Below are 21,314 nucleotides of genomic sequence, written 5' to 3'. Positions count from 1 at the left end.
CCAGAACTGGACAAAGTATTCCAGTGTGGTCACACCTGTGTCAAATACAGAGGTCAAATAACCTCTGTACTCCTATTGAAGACTCCCCTGTTTACGCATCTGAGGATCACATTAGGTCTTTTGGCCACAGCATCACATTGGGAGCTCATGTTCAGCTAAATATTCACCAGGACCCCCAAATCTTTTTCAGAGTATTGATTCCTAGGATAGAGTCCCCCATTCTGTAATCATGGCCTACATTCTTTGTTCCTAGTTGTATACATTTACATTTAGCCATATAAAATGCATATTATTTGTTTGCACCCAGTTTACCAAGAGATCCAGATCGCCCTGTATCTGTGACCTGCCCTCCTCATTATTTACCACTCCACCAATTTTTGTATCATCTGAAAACTTTATCAGTGATTATTTTGTTTTCTTCTAGGTCATTGATAAAAATATTTGAGCATTGGGCCAAGAACGGATCACTGCAGCACCCTATTGAACAAAGACCCACTCAGTAACAATTCCCCATTTACTGTTACATTTTGAGACTCATATGTTAGCCAGTTTTTAGTCCATTTAATGTGTGCCATATTAATTTTATATCATTCTAGTTTTTAATCAGAATGTTGTGCGGTACCATGTCAAATGCCAACATACTGACGTATATTATATCAATACTATTAACTTTAATAGGCAGCAGGTTTAAAACAAACAAAAGGAAGTACTTCTTCATACAATGCCAGTCAACCTGTGGAACTCTTTGCCAGAGGATGTTCTGTAGGCCAAGACAATAACAGTGTTCAAAAAAGAGCTAGATAAATCCATGGAGGATAGGTCCATCAGTGGCTATTAGCCAGGGTGGGCAGGGATGGTGTCCCTAGCCTCTGTTAGCCAGAAGCTCGGAATGGACGATGGGATGGATCACTTGATGATTGCCTGTTCTGTTCATTCCCTCCGAGGCACCTGGCATTGGCCACTCTTGGAGGACAGGATAGTGAGCTAGATGGACCTTTGGTCTAACCCAGTATGGCCGTTTTTATGTTCTTCTTATGTTCTTTATCAACCAAACTTGTAATCTCATTAAAGAAAGATATCAAGTTAGTTCGACAGGATTCGTTTTCCTTAAACCCTGTTGATTGGCATTAATTACATTACAATCCTTTAATTCTTTATTAATTGATTCCCATATCAGCCACTCTATTATCTTGTCTGGGATCAATGTCAGGGTGACTGGATAAATGTCAGGCCTATAATTGCCAGGGTCATCCTGTTTGCCCTTTAAAAAAATTGGCCCAACATTAGTTTTCTTCCAGTCTTGCGGAATTTCCCTAGTGCTCCAAGACTTATTGAAAATCAGCATTTATGGTCCAGTGAACTCCTCAGCAAGCTCTTTTAAAACTCTTGGATGCAAGTTATCTGAACCTGCTGATTTAAAAATATCTGACTTTAGTAGCTTCTGTTTAATATCCTCCAAAGGTACTAGTGGAATGTAAAAAGTGTTATTATCACCATATGGTGAGACTGTATCATCTGTTTTTCCCCAAATGTAGAACAGAAATATTTACTGAACACATCTGCCTTTTCTACATTATTATTGGTAATTGTACCATTTCCATCTAGTAATGGACCAATACTATTGTCAGGATTCTTTTTGTTCCTAATTGTATGTAAAAATGTATTTTAAAATCTTCTTATTGTCTTTAACTCTGCTGGCCATAGAGTTCTCCTTGTATCCCTTTACTTCCCTTATCAATTTTCTAGACATCCTAACTTCTGATTTATATTCATTACTATCAACTTCCCCTTTCTTCTATTTGTTGTATATTATGTTTTTATTATTTCTTACAGCTGCCTTCACTTCCCGTCTAAATAAAGTTGTCCCCATAGAGCTCAGGCAGTGTTCCTCGCTACACAGCCCTGACATAGAATCAGTAAACAACACAATAACATTTCACCGTGTCCCTGATAGGTGCAGTTGTGGCTGCATTGCCTGATTAGAAGATATTTTGTTTGTTTTAGCTTAATCACTTGCTAGGAACAACAGAGCAAGAAAGATCCCCCTCCTCTTTTGCTTGCTAATATCACTGCCCTGTGCCCTAGTCAGCCAACCAAGGGCTTGTTGCGGGGACTAGGACTACCCAATGAGAGCCTTCCATTTAGAGATACTGACACACTGGCTAACTTTTGCAGTAGGACAACCCAGGGGGAGTGCCCTCTAGGCCTTGACCATAATCCTATGCTAATTAGTAAGGCCAGTGAAGCTTAAGGACCTGTATTTATTTATTTGATCTATTAAAATGCACACAAACCATACTGTGCCTATACTATAATGGAAAGATTTCTTACACGATAGACACATGGATGGGATTCCAATGAATACAATTACAGTGTAATATAATAAAAAGAAAAGGAGTACTTGTGGCACCTTAGAGACTAACAAATTTATTTGAGCATAAGCTTTCGTGAGCTACAGCTCACTTTATCAGATGCATACGAAAGCTTATGCTCAAATAAATTTGTTAGTCTCTAAGGTACCACAAGTACTCCTTTTCTTTTTGCGGATACAGACTAACATGGCTGCTACTCTGAAACCTGTCAGTGTATATAATGGATTTCCTGGAAAATGTATTAACGTGTATCTGTGTTTTGTTTTCTTTCCCAGGTCAGAAGCCTTTCGAAAGGTCCCTTACCATTATTATGAGCCAGGAAGAGATGAATGTGATGAGTACTTTCTGCATGAAAATGCTCCCTATGGAGGTCATAGATTTATCACAGAAAAGAAAGTATTTGCTAAATGGGCCAAGAAGCACACAATAATATTTACACACCCCAACTGGACACTGTCTTGATGTTGGTTCTTTAGTAGCATACTATTACAAAAATGCCTCAATTTACAATGATCTTTCTTACATCTGATGGACGTTCTCACACACTAGACAAACTAAATTAAAACTCGATGATAGAGAAGTTGATCGTTCAGCTGTTAAGCAAAACTTACCAATTTGTGGAAGGCAGATGAGTTGCTTATTTTATCACTAAGGGTTATATACCACATAATGCACTTTACATTTTCACTGCATTTTAATTCAAGACAACAGTCGTTTCCAGATAGTAGTGATTTCATGTTATATACAAGCATGCCCACAGAGTGGTGACCCTTAGAAACTTTCCAGTTGCCTTAGGTAATTAAAATGACTATTTGCATTTATGACAGGTTTCAGAGTAGCAGCCGTGTTAGTCGGTATTCGCAAAAAGAAAAGGAGTACTTGTGGCACCTTAGAGACTAACAAATTTATTTGAGCATAAGCTTTCGTGAGCTAAGTGCATCCGTGTAGCAAACGAAAGCTTATGCTCAAATAAATTTGTTAGTCTCTAAGGTCCCACAAGTACTCCTTTTCTATTTTCAGTTATTTAACCTCAAGATTTGCTGTACTAAAGGTAACTTCCTACAGGCAAATACAAAGATAGTAGATTCTGAGGTAACTATATCTATTTATCTTACATACAACTGGATAAATGTTAAGGACCACCAATGTGGCAGTATGTATATACTTTCCCATGCATCCACACTGGGTGTGCTAAAATTAGAGATGGGGTAAATAATGATTCCTGAACTGAAGGTAACTCCCCTGTGCAAAGATATTCAGAGCTCAAAGGCCCATAGGTAACACAGAAGCTCCGGTTACCTACTTACTTCCATATCGGTTGGCCTCCATCATCTTGAATGATGTAATTCATCTGGACACTATCTCAAATTGCAGTATTTTTGGAGGATGACATTCCAGCATCCACCAACATTAGTTCACTTTTTTATGACATCACCCTAATTTGTACCTGCTTTTTGAAATAATAGCTCTACAAATGGTGTAAAAACATGTTGGTGGGGGATGCTTAGGGATACAAAGACAGGACTTGGAGCACAAAACTCCTGAGTTCTGATCCGAGTTTTAACACTGAATCCCTTGCAACCTTGGACAATTTGTTTCACCTTTCCGCCTCAGTTTTTCCACCTTTAAAAATGGGGATAATATTTATCTACCTCACAAAGGTCTTGTGAGGATTAATTAATGTCCATCAAGTGTTTTGAAGGTGAAAAATGGTATATAAGCATTTATTAGTATGGCAATACCTATGGCACTTGGCATACATTCTTGTATGTTGGCTGTTTGAGGAAAGTGGCAGCCATGTCAGGGTCTGATCCTGCATGATGCTGTGCCCCTCCTTTTATACTGTGTGTTCTTCCTAATGCTGAGCTCCCTCCACTTTCAGTCGGAGTTGAGGGTTCTCAGTGCCTCACAGGATTATCGCATCAATGGGGCAGCTCTTGAGTTTTAATACTTGCCCATCTCTAATTCAAATACACTGTTCAAAGTGAACCATCATTTATTTCAACTGCAGCAGAACCATTTTTGATTTGAAAATAATTCAGCTAAACATGTGACCTTTTTTACTGTATTTAAATTAATGTTTAAGTCTCTTTCAGTTCAAAACATTTCCTAAGAACGTTTTAGCACCTGGAATGTCAGCTTCAACACTGTAAAAGCCAATACTGTGAAACTTGAAAGAAGTGTGTGTGGAATGTTGCACACAGGTGCACCACACTATTAAACAGGAAACTTTGTATGCTTTTGTAAATCATGAAAAGGGGAAAGGAAAAACCTATTTTTACATGTTTGCAGTGTTGTTATAGCCGTGCTGGTCCCAGGATATGAGAGAGACAATTACCTCACCTTTCTTGTCTCTCTATTTTTACATGTAAATATTTGTATACTGACTGAATTGCCTAATGTATATTTGTATATGTAAATCTATATTTGATATGTCCAGAGCGTATATATTCTTTTTCATCATCATTAAGTGCCACTCTTCACTCAACCCTTTGTTATTGAGAGTGATGTCCGTGTTTCTTCTCCATTTCCCTTGGACTATGCCACTAGCTTTTTCCATTGAAGCATCTTCCTGATGGTTTTTAAAATACATGAGCTTTCTCCTCTTATTACCTATTGTGTGCCATAGATGTGCCTGGTTCATAGTAGGCACAACCCTGATGGGCTTGTGGTTTAGGCACTGGACTAAGCCTTCGGTGATTTAGGTTCAATGCCTGGTTCTGTCGCAGGTCACTTGATCTCTCTCTGCCTTAGTTCCCCATTTGCAGAATGAGAATTATCACATTTCCTTACCCCATCCTTTGTCTTTTTCTTTGACTGCAAGCTTGTCAAGCCAGATACTGTCATGCACAATGTGTCTGTACAGCGCCTTGCACAATGGGGCCCCAATCTCAATTCGGGCCTGTAGGCACTTACATAATATACAAATAATAAAAATAACTCTTAAAATGCCTCCTTCCCCAAGAGTTTAAAATCAGCAAGGACTGAAATAAAGCAAGGATGGGGAAAGGGTAATGGAAGGATGAAGGTTGCAGCTGTGAGCCCATGAGCTAATTTGCTATGTGCATACATATCTTGTCAATTTGATTGAATAGATAGAAAGTTAATAAAAGGAGCTGCAATGAGGGATTTAAAGGAAGAACAAAGGATGTAGGGCACACTGCGCTACGGGGGATGTTCTCTGCATACTGTGAAGGGCAACATGGGGAATTGTATGAAGTCATTGTGGGGAAAGGAACCCAAAGGGTGAACATCAGGAGAGACAAGGTGGCAGAATTAAAAGGGTTAATGGGGAAGAAGGGGTGACTAGTGATGAGATATGGGCAGAAATTGTGTATGTGGGTGAGAGGAGCCTTCATGTGAGAGAAAATCTTGCATGATTCCTCAAATCTATAGCCTACAATTCTACAATATACACTTTAACAAAATGCTCTCCATCCCCTCTCTCAAAAATAGCAGGTTTTTTCCCACAATAAGGACAGAATAAAGACCTTGGGTGGTCCTTTATCCACATGTTGAAAGGACAATATTTCAATGTCATTCCAGCATAAAGATAGTTTCAAGATAATTGGAACTTGTTCAGATCAACATAGATCTGATGTAAAGTGTGTGAAGCCTTATTCTGAAAAATAAACAGAGCCAATGCAAATATTTAATACAATTATACAACATCCTCCAAGAGTAATCAGGACATCCCACTCACAGATCCACAAATGGTGTTTTACATTAATATAAAAAACAGGAGACCTAAACTGGTTTAAAATTTGCAATGTGTGTTTACAGATAGTGGTTAATACACATTCTGCTAAAGAAGGCCAATCTTTTGTATGTATTCAGTTCTGACTTTGCATTCTGTTCAGCATTTAAAGTATATTATATGGGGGGAAAGTGCAGCATGGCTTAGTGGATATGGCACTGGATTGGGACACAGGAGAGGAGGGTCTAATCACTGCGGTGCTATTGGCTGGATGTGTGACCTTAGGCTAGTCACCACTCTATGCCTCAGTTTCCCCATCTGGAAGAGAAGGATCAAGATACTGACCTTTATACAGCACTTTGAGATCTACTGATGACAAGTGCTATGTAAGAACTAGGTGGTATTATTATTTCTTTAAGGACTATAGAGTTTCTACGTAAATGTTCACTGATATTCTCCTATCCCTGTACGAATGGGAACTAAGGCAAAGCATTTCAGTGTGTTCTTGCTGAATAGGGATGGAGTTAAGAACAGGCTTATGTCCCACTGAAGTCATGCATGTGCTTTGCTCATTAGGAATCAACTGCTGAATTGGGGCCTAAATGGGGGAGTTTGGAGAGCCTAAGGCTACAAATCAGTTTCTCCCTAAAAATTATTACTACTTTCTCTGCTATCACTGGAAAATACACCACAAATGTTTTTAATCTGTATTTTTAAAAAAACTTTTCTAAATAGGAAATTATTCTAAAGTTAATGCAATCTATTGTAGCTCTTTATGGAATACTTACATGCTGTATGGAATGGCTCATCAGACTTCATCTTGTGCAATGCCCAGTTAGATAAATACATCTCTAGCAGCAGCTAAATGTGTAGCAGAATTGCAAACCTCATTAGACTGCAGTTGTCACAAAGCAAACTTGGAAGTGTTGCTACCTGCTTGTAGTAGGATCCTTGAATTTGCAGGTTGAGAAAAACCACATTGAAACCACATTAGAAACATTGCATCAAGCTTCATGCACACCAGAGTAAATGAACATCACTTCCTTTATTTAAATTAGCCTGTCTTTAGCATAAACTAAATGCAGTTTTCCATTATTTTTATTATATGGGTAAGGAACTGTGACCACTGCGTTAAAGATGACTGTGTTAGAAATCAGCACTGCAGTATGGAAGAAAGAATTTTGTTGTGTGACTGTGTTAAGAGACCTTGATCAGTTACCTTCTGAGAGCAGTTAGGAGGGCAGTTCAGAAACATTTATTCTTTTAAATAAGGGCTACTACAAATTAACTGACCTTAATTAGATGCTATTTGCTTACTTTATTTGAGGACCCCTATTTTAATCAACTGCTCGTGTGAGTAAAGAAAGCAAGCAGTTGACCTGTAGACTTCAAATAGTTCTCCTCGTTATATTTGGTAGACTGATATTCCCAAATAATTTGGCAATGTTTTTGCCATCTGTCATCAAATAAGTGAAACACAAATATTTGTATCTTAATTCAGTCAGCTCTTAGATAGTTAAATATTTGTCAAATGTATTATTTGTGAATATTTTTTATTCATGTCAAATAGGTAAATTTCCATTCATTGTCTGACCAGGTATAGTCCTGACCTAGATAAAGGGTTAAAATATAGGACACATTTATTTTGCATACTTTGTATGTGGCCTGTAGAGCTGGTTAACCATTTTCAAAAATGTTGATGTTGTCTTGGAAAGAATTGGGGCAAAAATTTTCACAAAATGTTTTCCATTTTGCATGTTACATAGCTACAGATATGTAACTTTGATACATTTAGATGATGTTGCAATTGCATGTGAAGTTGTATGTCAAGCTGAATTATGTTTTCCAGTCAACCTCTGGAAATTGGCCCTGCCCTGCCCACTCCTCCCCTCCCACCTGCCAAGGCTCCTACTCTGCTGCTTGCAGAGGAGTGCGCAAGGTACAGAGGAGAGAGGAGATGGTTCCGTAAAGGCAGCTGAGCCCCTTTCCCATGCAGGATGAGGAGATATGCACACAGAGGGCTCCATATGCAGACAGATCCAAAGGGGGTGGTCCAGGTTCTTTGTCTTAGATGCCTGGCTTGTGTGTCTTGTTCACATGTTCAGGATCTAACTGATTTCTAGATTTGGGGTTGGGAAGGATTTGGGGTTGGGAAGGAATTCCCAAGGTGCGATGTAGATCACCTACTAGGATTCTCTGGGCATGTCTTACCTAATGAGTTCACGGCCATTGCAGGGGCCTTGGGCACTGGTGACACCTCAGTCTCTCATGTTCTCTGTCTGAGACACAAAACAGTTTACTCTCCTGAGGACTAAAATGCTTTAATTTAACTGAAGCCATTGGGCTCAGCATAGGGTATTTGCATGAAATGTAATGGTCTGTGTTATACAGGAGGTCAGACTAGATGATCTAATAGTCCCTTCTGGCCTTCAACTCTTTGAAACTTATGAAACTCTGAAAGGTCATAACAGACTGAAGGAGTTTGAGCAGGAGCAGACTGTGTTCAGGAGAGGTCAATCTAGCTATCGCTTCAATATTCATAGAGTGCTCATTGCTATGGTATAGGCCCTGGGTAGTCACTGAGGGCCCAATCCAAAGCCCATTGAAGTCAGTGGAGGTATCTCCAATGACTTCAATGGGCTTTGAATCAGGCACAGAACACCCAACACTATAAAAATAAAATCTTGGCAGTCAGATTAACTGAGGTAAGCAGTCTTGTGTAGCAAGTACCAGGTGCACTATTGCATTGTATAAATAGTAATAGTAATGTCAAGGGAGAGCAAGTTCAGCACTGTTGGGGCTGTCCCAACCAATGCTCTATCACCAGATGTACAATGCTGGAACCCTTCTCAGGACAGCTGAGGTCAGAGCACAGATGCTCACCCAGAAAACATGTCAATTAAAGCAAAGAACATTGATCCTTGAATTATAAATGTTTATTGCCCTGAGACAACGGAAAAATAGAGGCACTTTACACATTCATGCTCGTGTTTGGTTGCAAATCATCTCTGACTGTATTTCAGAAATAGCATATGCCTCTAGTGGTGCTGGAACTAGTCTAGTACTTATTTTTGATGAACCTTAGAGTAACCACAAGAGTAAAATTCCATATCAGTTTCCAAAGCATCAACTTAGAGCTGTCCTTGGGCAATGGTACATACCGAGTACAACAAATAGTTGTGTTTTTTGTTGTTGTTGTTTCCTGACTTGGCATGGTTAGCTCTTTTGAGCAGAAAGGGTTTCATTTTCAGCAGATGTGTCTCTTTCTGTTCCTTTATTCTTTGGAGGATACAGAGAAATGTGACTTAAACATGCAGAGGTGAAGGATGCCTTGGTGAATAAATAGCCAAAATCCAAATGTACCTTCTTGAGTACTGATGTGTTTCTGTTCAAAGCTTCAGGAAACAACATGTTGTTTGTTTACACCGTGTTACATAACCCACAGAATATTCATGTCCATGGACTGGATTGGTGCTCCCTTGGTGAAATCTGCAAGAGGAGACTAATGGGGGAGGAATGAAATCCTCCTCCATAAGATCTGTCCAAAATAGGGATTCCCAGAAGGCCAGAGCCATATGTTTGGCGTCCCAGTGCTTCACTTCCAACTTTGGCCCCCAAACCTGCCCTAGTCCCACAGCTCCATTAGATTATATGCATCCTCCACCCCACACAGGGCTGTTCATGACCTGCTTGTAGCCTGCCCAATTCTCTCCCCTTCCCCTCCCCCACACAACCTGTTCCCACAGAGCATCATTTGAGGACTCTTGGGAAGAGGAATCCTCATCCCCTTTAGCACTCGGAGATATAGTGTCGTAATCTAGCCCCAGGTATGACTGGTGTGAGTGTCCAGGTCTTAGAGGACGGGGCAGTTCAGCTGAAATGCCATTGAGTTATGGTACTGTCAGTATGTTTTAAGCTTAACTCACTTGCAAAGGGCAATGAGTTCATGGACCCTTCCAACATTTGATTTTGAATGTATCACTGGCTGCTACTATAATAAGTCCTGTAGAAATGAGGGTGTTAGTAGGTTAATATGATCTAGTACCGTTCTGATTTACCGGCCCTAAAAAAAATTGTAACTTGAACTAATACATGTTCTTACCATGTAGTATGCATGATAGCATGTTATGTATTATTTTATTCTCATACTGTAATAGATAATGGAAGTTATGTGCATATTGTAAACAATAGTAGCTCTTTCTCTTTAATATTGTATGACGTTGAGTTGTAGTGGTTTGCTTCAAATCTATAGCAGTGCCATTAGCGGACTGTGGCATATAAACTAGTGAAGCCAGTCAGGAAACGTTTACTAAACTTGACATTTTTCACTTGAATATCAGACATAGATAAACATGTTTTTGTGAACCTACCCTGGGGCTCAGCTATCATTTCTGTGCCCTTCTATAAGGAAAGCCCACATTTGGGTATAACCTCAGGAATGACTTTCTTGACACAGGCGGTGTCAAATACATTATGTTGTTAGGGCAGCATTTTACAAATGTTTGACTCCTGTGCAAGTACCTTATTTTTTGCATGATTTCTGTATGTGACAGGATGAATGTGGTAGCTGCATAGTTTGTTCATGTTGAAATTCCTGACACTAACATTTCTGAGGCTGGGGGAAAAATGTCCTATGCTGACTGCTGTCAGGGCCTCCCATCTCGCTCGTCCTCAGCATTTGCATATGCAGCTGATAGCACAAGAAGCATTTTTCCAGACATTACCAAATAAGAATGAGGAAAACCAATATTTCTTATAGAGGGAACTAGTAAATGCAGAACTATTTGTTGCTTTATGTTCACTAAAGTCCTGGTACATTCTCAAAGTGACCTATTAGAATGTTCTACAATACCAGGAAGAGTAACTTCTGTTCACCCCATTTAGCAACACAATCTTTTGGCTAAACAGAAACTCCAGTGTTGGGTCTTTCCTCCCTACTTCTTGGCCTCAGCTCATTCCTTTCATAGCTCTGCCCTTTTCAGATCTGAACCCTTTCATCTCAGCTCATATGGGCTGGGGGGGGGGGGGTCTCAGCACCTAACAGGACCGTGCCCTAAATTTGCTCCACAAGTCAGAAATGTGATGCAGTAGAGTATAATCCAACATGTGCACAATATGGAAAGTGTCTGTTTTGATCAGATTAATTTTCATTCCATTTACTCAAAATAGGCATTTTTATTGTGTACATACTTGTTACTAATATTGCTCTGCTAATGCATCCATTGTTTTTATATAGTATATAATACACATCTTCCCATTCATCTTTTTACAGGGACAATTTTTGTTCTTCTCCTTGCATACCAGTAGGTTCCTATATATATCTGTGTGTGTGTGTGTGTATACATGATATACAAGCGTCCTCCTGTTTTTATGAAGTTGCTATTACATATTACTAAAATGAAGTTAATTAGAAGTTTCAAATATTATTACATTTCTTTATTTGCTTTTTTCAGTGCTAGATTTAAGAGTCTTTTGTACTGTTAAAATGTATTTGAGATATTTTGCGTTTTGTCAGGTTTCCTACTGTGCGCTGCTTACGTTTCACTCCCATTCGAATTATTTTTATGTGCTTTCTCTGTATTTGCAAAATTGTGCCTGGCCTATTTTAAAGTCTGAACAATAAATGTGTACCATTTCCGGTCTCTGTTAGAGAATATTTTTATGTTACATCATTTGTGCACATCTTTGTGCCTGACAAATATTATGTATTTATACACAGCTTCAAATGTACATGATAGCTCACAAAACCCAGAGTCCCTGCCCCACAGAAAGTTTACTACCTGCTTCGGAGAAATGATACATGAATTGTGCTTGAATTGTTACTCTTATTGATATTAGAAGACATTGGTATCTGATGACATTACATAAATATGGCCCTGATCCTGCAAACACTCACATGAGCTTAACTTTAAGTATGTGGGCAGTACTATTCACTTCAATGGATCTACTTTTGGGAGTAAAGTTAAGCAGCTGTGTAAGTGTTTGCAGTATTGCGGCCTAAATAAGCGCATTAGTTCCCTCCCAGTAACGAGTTCATAGCTCCCATCCACTCTCCCAGAGAGTGAAGTCACTTAGGAAGTGAATGGATATGAAGGAAGTAAGAGAGTGTGTTCAGCATTTAGAAAGAGAGAGCGCACTTCAAACACAGAGGGTTGTTTGAAAGCTCATGTCTTATGATAACGGGTGAGTATTTGCTTCTTTTATTGCCCACCTAGTAGAGTCATCGATGTCCAACGTGCTTCTGGATACACAATTTAACTTGACATGACATGTCTATTAGCTAAGCACATATAGACCAACTGGGCTTGTGAGAAGATTCCAGATTTCAGGTGTGTAGGTCAAGGCTGTGATAAATAATACAGCCTCTGTATCAGCTAATTTAGGGCCAGATTCTGGTACCTGATCTGACCTGTGGAAAACAGGAGTGCTGGATAAAAGGACTTGCTTCCTGTCCCTTGCTGTGGCATGCTGACTGTGGTGTCAAGAAGAAAAAGGAAGAGTGGGATTTCTGTGGTAAAATGACTATTAAATAAAGGAAAGAAATGGCATTCCCAGGCTGAGCTCTGAGGGTCTTTCAAATTGGATACTGGTGTATCCTGCCAAGGGACTTGTTAAGAATTTGTGTGTTATTTTTCAAACATACTTACTGGATACACATTAATGTTCCCTTCAGAGCCATTAGAGCGTGAGATGCACATGCATACTAATAACATGATGAAATATGGATTCATTTAATCCCCTTTGTCCATACAGCTCTGTTAGTTTTGTAGATTATTTTTGATCTGCGTTCACACTCACCTGCGTTCACACTCAACTGCAGTGGCATAGCGTATGAATGCAAATTCATTCAATTATACATTGTGGATCCGTGTGTGGTTATGTAATAAAATCTAATTACTGAAATATTTTAATGTAATGATAAAGACAAGAGCCTTGATACATGCACAGTGGTTCACATATTAAAAGAGACACTTTGGGCCATTTTTGAGCACATCTGAGCCCACAATCATATTATGACCTAAGGCCCTGATCCCACAAGCAGCTTTATGTGAGCAGACCCTTGTACTCTGACACAGCCCCATGGACAGTAGTGTGCCTGCAGCTTTGAAGCATTGAAGCCAAAGAGATTTAAATATTGATTTACCTGAAATAAGGTCTATTTTTTAAAAAAAATCAAATCTCTCATCAGACCACCTTGTTAATATTTGAAGGTACTTTGATGAAAAAAAAATCTATATGTTTTATTTTTATGCTGATTAATTTAGTTCAAGTTAGTCCTTTTGGCTTAGTTTGCAGCAAGGGAGATTTATGGTAGATGTTATGAAAATATTTCTAACTGTAAAGGATAGTTAAACAGCCCAGGTTACCCAGCTGGTTGTAGAATCCCCATCGTTGGAGGTTTTTAAGAATAGGTTGGACAAACACTTGTCAGAGGTATATTTAATCCTGCTTCAGTTTAGTGAGGTCACTTCTTGAGGTTCCCCCCAATCCCACATTTCTGTGATTTCTGTATGATTTTTTAATCTTGTGTTAAGTTACAGAAGTACCAACAAGTATCTGGTATCTGAAAACATCTAAACCTTGCAAACGCCAATCCAGAGTATGACTCTATACTTCTCTCAGTGCTCCACAATCTAACCTTCAATTTTAAAAAGAGAAGTCCTCAACTTCAAACTGTGTTCTGAGAGTTTCAGAGGAGCTGAGTCAAGTGACATACTCAATTTCCACTCAGTCAGATTTGGGCACCCAACTCCCTACAGCTCCTTTGAAAAGCTCAGTTTATATACTGTGACAGGGTCAGCCTGCTTCCCGGTCCTTTTACCCTCCCCCATAAGGGCCCTTGCAGCCCAGAGGATCTGACGAAAGTCCCCCCATTGCTGGAGAGCAAGCTGTACCTTGTTGCGGGAGCAACGGACGTCTTCTAAAAACTCCCGCAGCTGCTCTCGCAGCGCATGGGGTGGGGGGTGGGATTACTGTCTCCTGGTCATCCCCTGATGGGGCCCTTGGTACAGCCCTGTGGCCCACCAAGACAGGCAGGCAAGGTGCGGACCTCCGACGTGGTGCCTGATGGGCTGGCGTCACGTGGCCCAACTCGAACCCTGGGGCAATAGGGTGCGGCGGAAGGAAGATAGCAGCCCCTAGTGGGTTGGGACAGCGAAACACAAAAGCCATTTTGTGGGGGTCATTTGCCAGAAACGGGAAGGAGATAGACCCAGGGGCGGCAATAACATCGTGGGAGGTGGAGGGAATAGGGACAGGGTCGGCATCAGGGGTAGGGACGGGGTCAGGGACGGAGTAGGGGCAGAGGCAAGATTCTGGGCTTCAGAAGCCAAGCAGCTGGGTGGTGGCACCTCCCGATCAGGCTCAAGGGTTGGGGGAGTGGGTAGGGGGCTCTCAGTGATGTTGGGCACAAGCTCTATGGTGGGTTTGGCAGCCACAGCATCGGGAGGTGGACTGTCCTTTGTAGTGCCCCCGCCCAGGAAAGAGGTTGATTGCTCCACACCAATGAGGGGTGCACCTAACTCGGGTCCCAGCCATGTGGCACTGGCCATCGCCTCAACAGGCTCGGCGGCTGTCAGCGGGGTGCCTTCTGTGGCCAGGTTCATTGAGGAGTCCAGGGGCTCCTCAGAAGTGGGAGCGGAAGCAACGGTTAGGGGGAGGGAGCATGGGGACAGGGGGGACGGAGTGAGGTCGCCCAGATCGAGGCCCGCTGGCAAAGGGTCATCCTCCACCTGGGTGACCGGGGTCAGACCCAGGGCCTCAATTTCCTCGTAAATGAAGGGGCGATCGCTTTCCGCCACCCCGGGGTTCTCCCTGCCGGCACCTGAAGCGACGGTCGCCTCAGGGCTCATAGGGGCTTCAGGTGGTAACAGGGTAGGAGGGGCTTCCTTGGGGGCCTCAGAGGGGAGGGACTCCTGTGGAGGGGAGATACTACCTTCCGGTGCTGCCATGTCTTCCCCAGCCGGCACTGGTGGATGGAACGCACCCATGGGCAAGGCAGAAGGCTCGGCATTGGTGCCCCCCTTTCTGGTTTACCGGGGGGCCTCCACATCGGATGGGAGGAGCGGAGCTCGAGCCTTCTGCTTGCCCCGCTTCCCCTATACTAGGGCCCAGCCCTCCATGGCATCATCTGGAGGCTGGCTAGCAGGGGTTGGGTCAGGGGGCGGAGGCGATGGCTTAGGGATTGGGGGGGGGGTAATGGTGGGGCAGCACGAGGGAGGGAAGATTCCCCCTGAGGTGGGCCCTCTCCCATGCCCGGTGGTGTCCCTGCCACACCCTCCTCCACAGGTCCCACCAGATTGCATGCAGCAGAGGCGGGGCTCTCCCGCTCGTCTGGGCATAGTGGGGGCAATGCCCCTTGGGCCAGAGTGGGAGCTGTGGTGGGCTGGGAAGGAGGAGGGGTGGCTTCAGGGGCCGGGCAGCTGGGGGCGCTGGTGATGATGGGGCTGGCGCCTTGCCAGGGCTCGGGGGTCCCGGATGCCTCTCCTTGCCGGGCCAAGGGGCAGTCCCTCCGGACATGCCCCATCGCCCAGCAGAGGTAGCACCGGGCCTCCCCTATGGAGTAGCGCACCCGGTAATGGGCCCTCTGGTAGGGGACCAGGAAGGACCCCTCAAGCGCCTCTCTACCACGCGCCGCCAGCGGCAGTTGAAGCTGCACCTGCCGGCGGAACGAGAGGACATGACGGAGGGCGGGGTCTTTGCAGCCCAGTGGGAGAGGGCTGACCACGGAGATGGGTTTCCCCAGGGTAGAGAGGGCAGGTAATAGGGCATCATTGGGAAGAAAGTGAGGGACAGAGATCAGGACCAGACGGACGCCCAGGTCTTCTAGCAGCTCCATGGGGACGAACACGCCCCCCCACTACCAGGCCCTTCTCCACCACCTCCTGGGCGGTGGCCTCCGATGCTAAGATGATAACAACCTTCCCGTACATTTTGGAGGCAGCCACAATGGCCATGGGCCCCACCAGTCTCACCAATGCCCACACGTAGATCTCCAAGGATGCTGTGCTTCCTGGTCAAGGTCAGGCAGGGGCCCTGGCCACTATATATGGTAGCAGAGGCGGTGGGTGGGAGAGATGATGTAGCTGAGGCAGCGGGGGGGCTGCCGCCACCTGAGTATACACCCTGGGGGCCGGGGGAGGGACACCTGTGGAGCTGGTGCAGGGAACAGCAGGGAGGGACATCGTGGCCGGTGGTGGGGCCGCAGCAGTGTGGGCAGCCCCTGCCATGGAGGGCTTGGTCTTTTTTGCAGGGCCCTTACCCTTCTTTTTACCCTGGCCCTTCCTGCTGGCTGGGGGGCTTCCCCAGGGTCGGAGGGAGCGAGGGACGTGGCAGCAGCAGAGGTCGTTCCGGTGTCCACCGCTGCCAGTGCCCCAGCGGGGGCAGTAGCAGGTGGTTCAGCTGCGGCAGCGGAGGTAGAGGCTCGGGGGGGAGGGGGCAATGGGGCAGCAGGTGGGGGAGGGGCAGTGGGGTTTTCTGGAGGAGCCCCACCCATCTCATCTCCCACCATCATAAGCAGGGAGGGAAGGGGAGACACCAGAAGGAGGAGGAGAAAAGGGAAGCAGGTTGACCACTCCTCCCCGGTGGTCTGCAAAGTCTCTAGGTGCTCCCCCACTAGTAGATGGTCCTCTCCTTCTCCTTCTCCTCCTTGGGGCTTCAGCAGCTCCAGGCAGCAAACTCCGCAACAGCAGCTCCAGGAACTCCAGGTGGTGGTTCAGGCAGGCAGAAAGGACCCCTCTCAGATGGTGGTGGTGGTGGTGGTAGCAACGGCTGGGGCTGGGGTCCCTCACCCCCCCCTTCTGGGGAGCGGGCCAGCAGGCCCCCCCCCAAGTGGCTGCAGTTGGAGCAGTAGCGGCACCCAAGAGTGGGGGGTCCAGCAGCCAGCCAGCAACCAGGTAACAGAGAAGGTGGGTGGTCCCTGGCCCAGCTAGGGGAGCAGCTGGAGCAGCAGTAGCAGCAGGGAGAGCCCAGGGCCTAACAGCAGCAGCGGGAGCAGCAGCCCGCTTTCTTCCTTCTCCCTCCAGGCCAGAGGGCTACAGAAGAGTGATCCTATTGGGATCTGGGAAATGGGCGGGCAAAGCCTGTCCACTGCTAAAGGATCTCCCCCCCCAGCCTAAGAGGGGGATCCACAGGACCTGGACGCCAAATAAATCCGGGGGACAACTAATGAAATAACAGGGACAGGAGTGTGGTCAAGGGGTCAAATGAAAGGAGCCGGACGGGGACACCGAGCAGAGAACCCCGGACAGTGCCCACTGCTCCTCAAAGGTGTCAAGGGAGTCCGTGGATGCCGCCCAGAGGAACTCTGCCCAGATACGTGAACAGACTGAGGATCGGAAATAGGCCCCACAGTCATGGGAGACTCCATCGGCCAACCTCCTCACCCTGGTTTTATAGATGGCCATTTTAGTTAGGGCCAGGAGGAGGCTGACCAGGAGATCCCATGACTTTGTGGGGCCATGGATAGGGAGTGCATAAATAAGAAGGTGAGGGGAAAAGTGCAACCAAAAACGTAATAAAATATTTGTGAGGAGCCGGAATAGGGGCTGCAGCCTGGCACACTCCAGATATATCTGTGCCACGGTTTCCCTCACGCCGCAAAAGGGGCAGGTGTCTGGGATAGAGGTGAACCGTGCCAAGAACAAGCCCGTGCTCACGGCTCCATGAAGGAGCCGCCAACTGATATCACCAGTGGGCCTCGGGACCAAGGTGGAATATAGGCTGGCCCACCGCGGTGCCTCATCCCCCAAAGGTGGCAGGAGGTCCCGCCATTTGGTATCAGGGCGGGACACGAGGGTGAGGGCGTGAAGGGTGTGGAGCACAAGCGTGTATAGATGTTTCCTTGGCGCGATTTGGAAGCAGACCGGCTGCATCTCGTGCAGCCATCTCACGGTGAAGTGGTGAGGGGGTCGGTTAAGTCCACAGGGCAGGCCCAATTAAAAGGTCCGGTGGGTCTGGGGTAGAGGGTGGGCGGGGCGCATCCTCGTGCAGGACCCGGTCGAGATAAACCCGAGCAGTGGGTGGCAAAGCGGCCTTCACCTCCTGAAGTACGCGCCGGGGAGTATGAGGTCTGGAGAGCCCCATGCGCTGAGTGAGCATCAGGGGATCCAGCCAGTCTCCCCGGTCGTAGTCCAGGAGGTCTCTGACTTTTGTGACTTCTGTCAGGACCAACCTCTGGCGCACCGAGGGGGACTCCGCCACCTGCATGCGAAGCTGGGGCTTGTGTAGCAGGGGCTCTGCAAGGAGACCTGCCCCCTCGGTGGCCGCCACGGACCTGGTCATTGAAAGCAGTTTCCAGGTCCGGAGGAGGTCCTGGTAGAAGACCGGCAGCCCAGAGAGGTCTCGTGGAAGACCTCTCGGATGGAGATAAAGGAGCTGCTGGTCGTATCGGAGCCCTCGGAAGTGGTGTAGGAAGGCATGCACCAGTATGCTCCACGCCGGACTACCTGCACTGTAAAGGAGCTGGTCTCGGTCATCCACGCTGACCGTAGGGAGCTCCTCCCAGAGCACTCTGCGTTAGGATCAGTCGGATCCGGGGAGAAAAGGCTTGCGTAGAAGGCTCTCGCCCTCCCGTACATCTCCACCGGATCCGTGAGGGGGGTGCCATCTTCTGCCAGAAGGCAGGTGATGTGTTTCTTGGCCCCCCTCCTTTTCTCCAGGGCGTAGAAGAAGCGAGAGCTGCGATCCATCTCCCAAAGGAGGCGGATGCGGGATCGAACAAAGGCACCCCGGGCCTGATGGTCCTCGAGGGCCCGGAGCTCCTCCCGCTTCTCCTGGCACGCTCCACAGAGGGGCGGATCCCCAGGGTTGGCGGCCAGACGCCTCTCCAGCTCTAAGACCTTCTGTTCCAACTGCTCTATAGCCGCATCTCTCCGTTGGCGCCCCGGGTGTAGTCACGGCAGAAGAGCCGGGCGTGCACCTTCGCCAGGTCCCACCACCGCCGCACCGAGGGAACGGCACACCGCTGCCCTCGCCAGGCCAGCCAGAACTCCCAGAAGGACGTCATGAAGCCCACATCCTCCAACAAGCTGTTGTTGAAATGCCTACAAAGTGATTGATCGTCTTCAGTACAAGACTTCCACCCCTTTGGCTCTAGTCACTGATCTCCTACATCAGTTGTCACAAATCCTCCATAAGCCACGGTGACCTCTAAGGATAAAGGTGAGGAAGAGGATGCCTTAAAGTAACCCTAGTGAACGTCAAAGACAAAGGACCGCTGTAAAGTCCTACCAACCCATTAATAATGTGGCTTGTGAGAAACAACATTCTCCCTCACACAACTCTGGAAAAAAATCACTCCAGTTTTATTAACCTACAGGGCTCTTGCCAGGAAAGTTCTGTCCCCACCTCAGTGCACAGGAAGTAAGGATCTGTTTATGACACATCATAGTAGGTTTCCCCAGTTTTTTAGTTACAATGAAAAGGTCTTAAGCCATCATTGTGAACCCATTAGCACCATCACTACTGCTTGGTCTGTAGTGTACTACACTATATAGCAGAAGCCTCATACTTTTAGTGTGCTACCTGGAGCAGAGATAGCATGTGTATGTCTACACAAGCTGGGAAACACACCTCCCAGCTGCTGTGTAGACATAGTGACCGTGACTGAAATTTAGCCAGTCTGCTCTTGAATGTCTGTATTTCATCAGCCCAGGCCCTTCAGGTTTATTTCTTTCAGCTAACGCATCCATTTGGCCCCCAACTGTTTTCTATATATATCATCACACCTGAGAGACAGATGCCCATTGTTGACACTGCCTTATTCCAATGCTCTACAAGTTGCACTTCTCCATCTTCTCAGTGATTTTTGACTGGTGAAAGGCACGTAATGTATAGTGGTGTCATCTGTCCTGAAACCTGGTGGTTTCCTTGCCTGACCATAGCTCTGCTTAGTTGGGAACAGAACTATATTAATATGTATCCCCATCTCCTGTAGAAAATGAAAATAGGTGGTTTGCCAGTGGTAGCATTTGTGGTATTAACAATGGCAAAACCTAGGTTTCCAGACTGAAAAAAAAAAATCTCTGATTCCATTTCTTCCTAGTGTAGAAAGTGCAGTCTAGTTACCTGGGACTCTAGAGACCTGAAAAATTTGAGCTCAGCAATAAACTTCCACTGTGTTATTCGGAAACTCACTAAATCTACGCTGTGCCTTATATCCCCATCTGTAAAATGGGGATGATAGTACTGCCCTACCTCACGGGGCGTTGAAGCTAAAATCCATTAATGGTAGTAAGGTGCTCAGATTGTCTGCTGATGAGAGCCTTGTAAGTACCTCGACAGATATATTTTCCTTTCCTAGCATGAAAAACTACCAAAGGCCTTAAAAAGGCATCTCTACCCTGATGGTGTCCAGCCATAGCTAGGGCCCTACCTTATGATGTAAAAAAAAATGAATAAAGAATTAAAGGAGGGTAATATCAACATGGAATTATGAAAAATAGATTCTGCAAAACTAACTTGATTTTTTAATGAGATTACAAATTTGGTTGATAAAGGTAATAGTGTTGATGTAACATACTTAGAAGTGCTTAATTTGTAATGAAAAAGGTGCCTGGGCTCAGACAATTTTTTTTCTTTCATAACTGATGCAGCAAGACCAGAGGTGCTGGGTTTATGAATTGCCAAGCCCAGCGGAGCAGAGGCTTTGGCCTGGCAAGACCTGACAGAAATTAAGCACTGATATTTAGACTGCTGTAAAGCTTTTGACTTGGTACCAGACAATATTTTGATTAAAAACTAGAACAATATAAAATTAACATTAAATAGATTTAAAAACTGGCTAATTGACAGATATCAGAATGTAATTGTAAACAGGGAATCAGCATTGAGTGGGTGTGTTTCTAGTGGGGTCTCACAGGGACAGATTTTTGGGCTTACACTATTTAACATTTTTATAAATGACCTGGAAGAAAACACAAAATCAACGCTGATAAAGTTTGCAGATGACACAAAAATTGAGGGAGTAGTAAATGATGAAGAGGCCAAAGTAACTAATAACAGAGAGATCTGAATTTCTTAGCAAGTTGGGCGCAAGCAAATAATATGCATTTTAAAAGAGCAAAATGTAAATGTGTGCACCTAGGATCAAACAATTCTGGGAAGCAGTGACTTTGAAAAAGATTTGTGGTCATGGTAGATAATCAGCTGCACATGAACTCCCAGTGTGATGCTGTGGTCAACAGAGCTAATGCGATCCTTGGATGCATAAACTGGAATTTTGAATAGGAGTAGAGCGGATATTT

The 21,314-nt window shown here is 45.0% G+C and overlaps 1 protein-coding gene across 2 annotated transcripts in view; it reads left to right on the top strand.

Moving 5' to 3' along the window:
- ST6GALNAC3 (ST6 N-acetylgalactosaminide alpha-2,6-sialyltransferase 3) overlaps positions 1 to 11,703 on the top strand; it is a 331,756-nt gene extending 320,053 nt beyond the window's left edge. For both annotated transcript variants that reach the window (XM_084637351.1, XM_084637352.1), the window contains exon 5: positions 2,648 to 11,703. In XM_084637351.1, coding sequence (XP_084493477.1) covers positions 2,648 to 2,834 — 187 coding nt within the window. In that variant the 3' untranslated portion in view covers positions 2,835 to 11,703. The remainder of the gene's footprint in view (positions 1 to 2,647) is intronic.
- Positions 11,704 to 21,314: the final 9,611 nt, after the last annotated feature.

The sequence above is a fragment of the Lepidochelys olivacea genome (genome assembly GCF_965140295.1).
Source record: "Lepidochelys olivacea isolate rLepOli2 genome assembly, chromosome: 8".
Taxonomy (NCBI): domain Eukaryota; kingdom Metazoa; phylum Chordata; order Testudines; family Cheloniidae; genus Lepidochelys; species Lepidochelys olivacea.
This window is presented reverse-complemented; position numbering and strand designations above follow the sequence as displayed.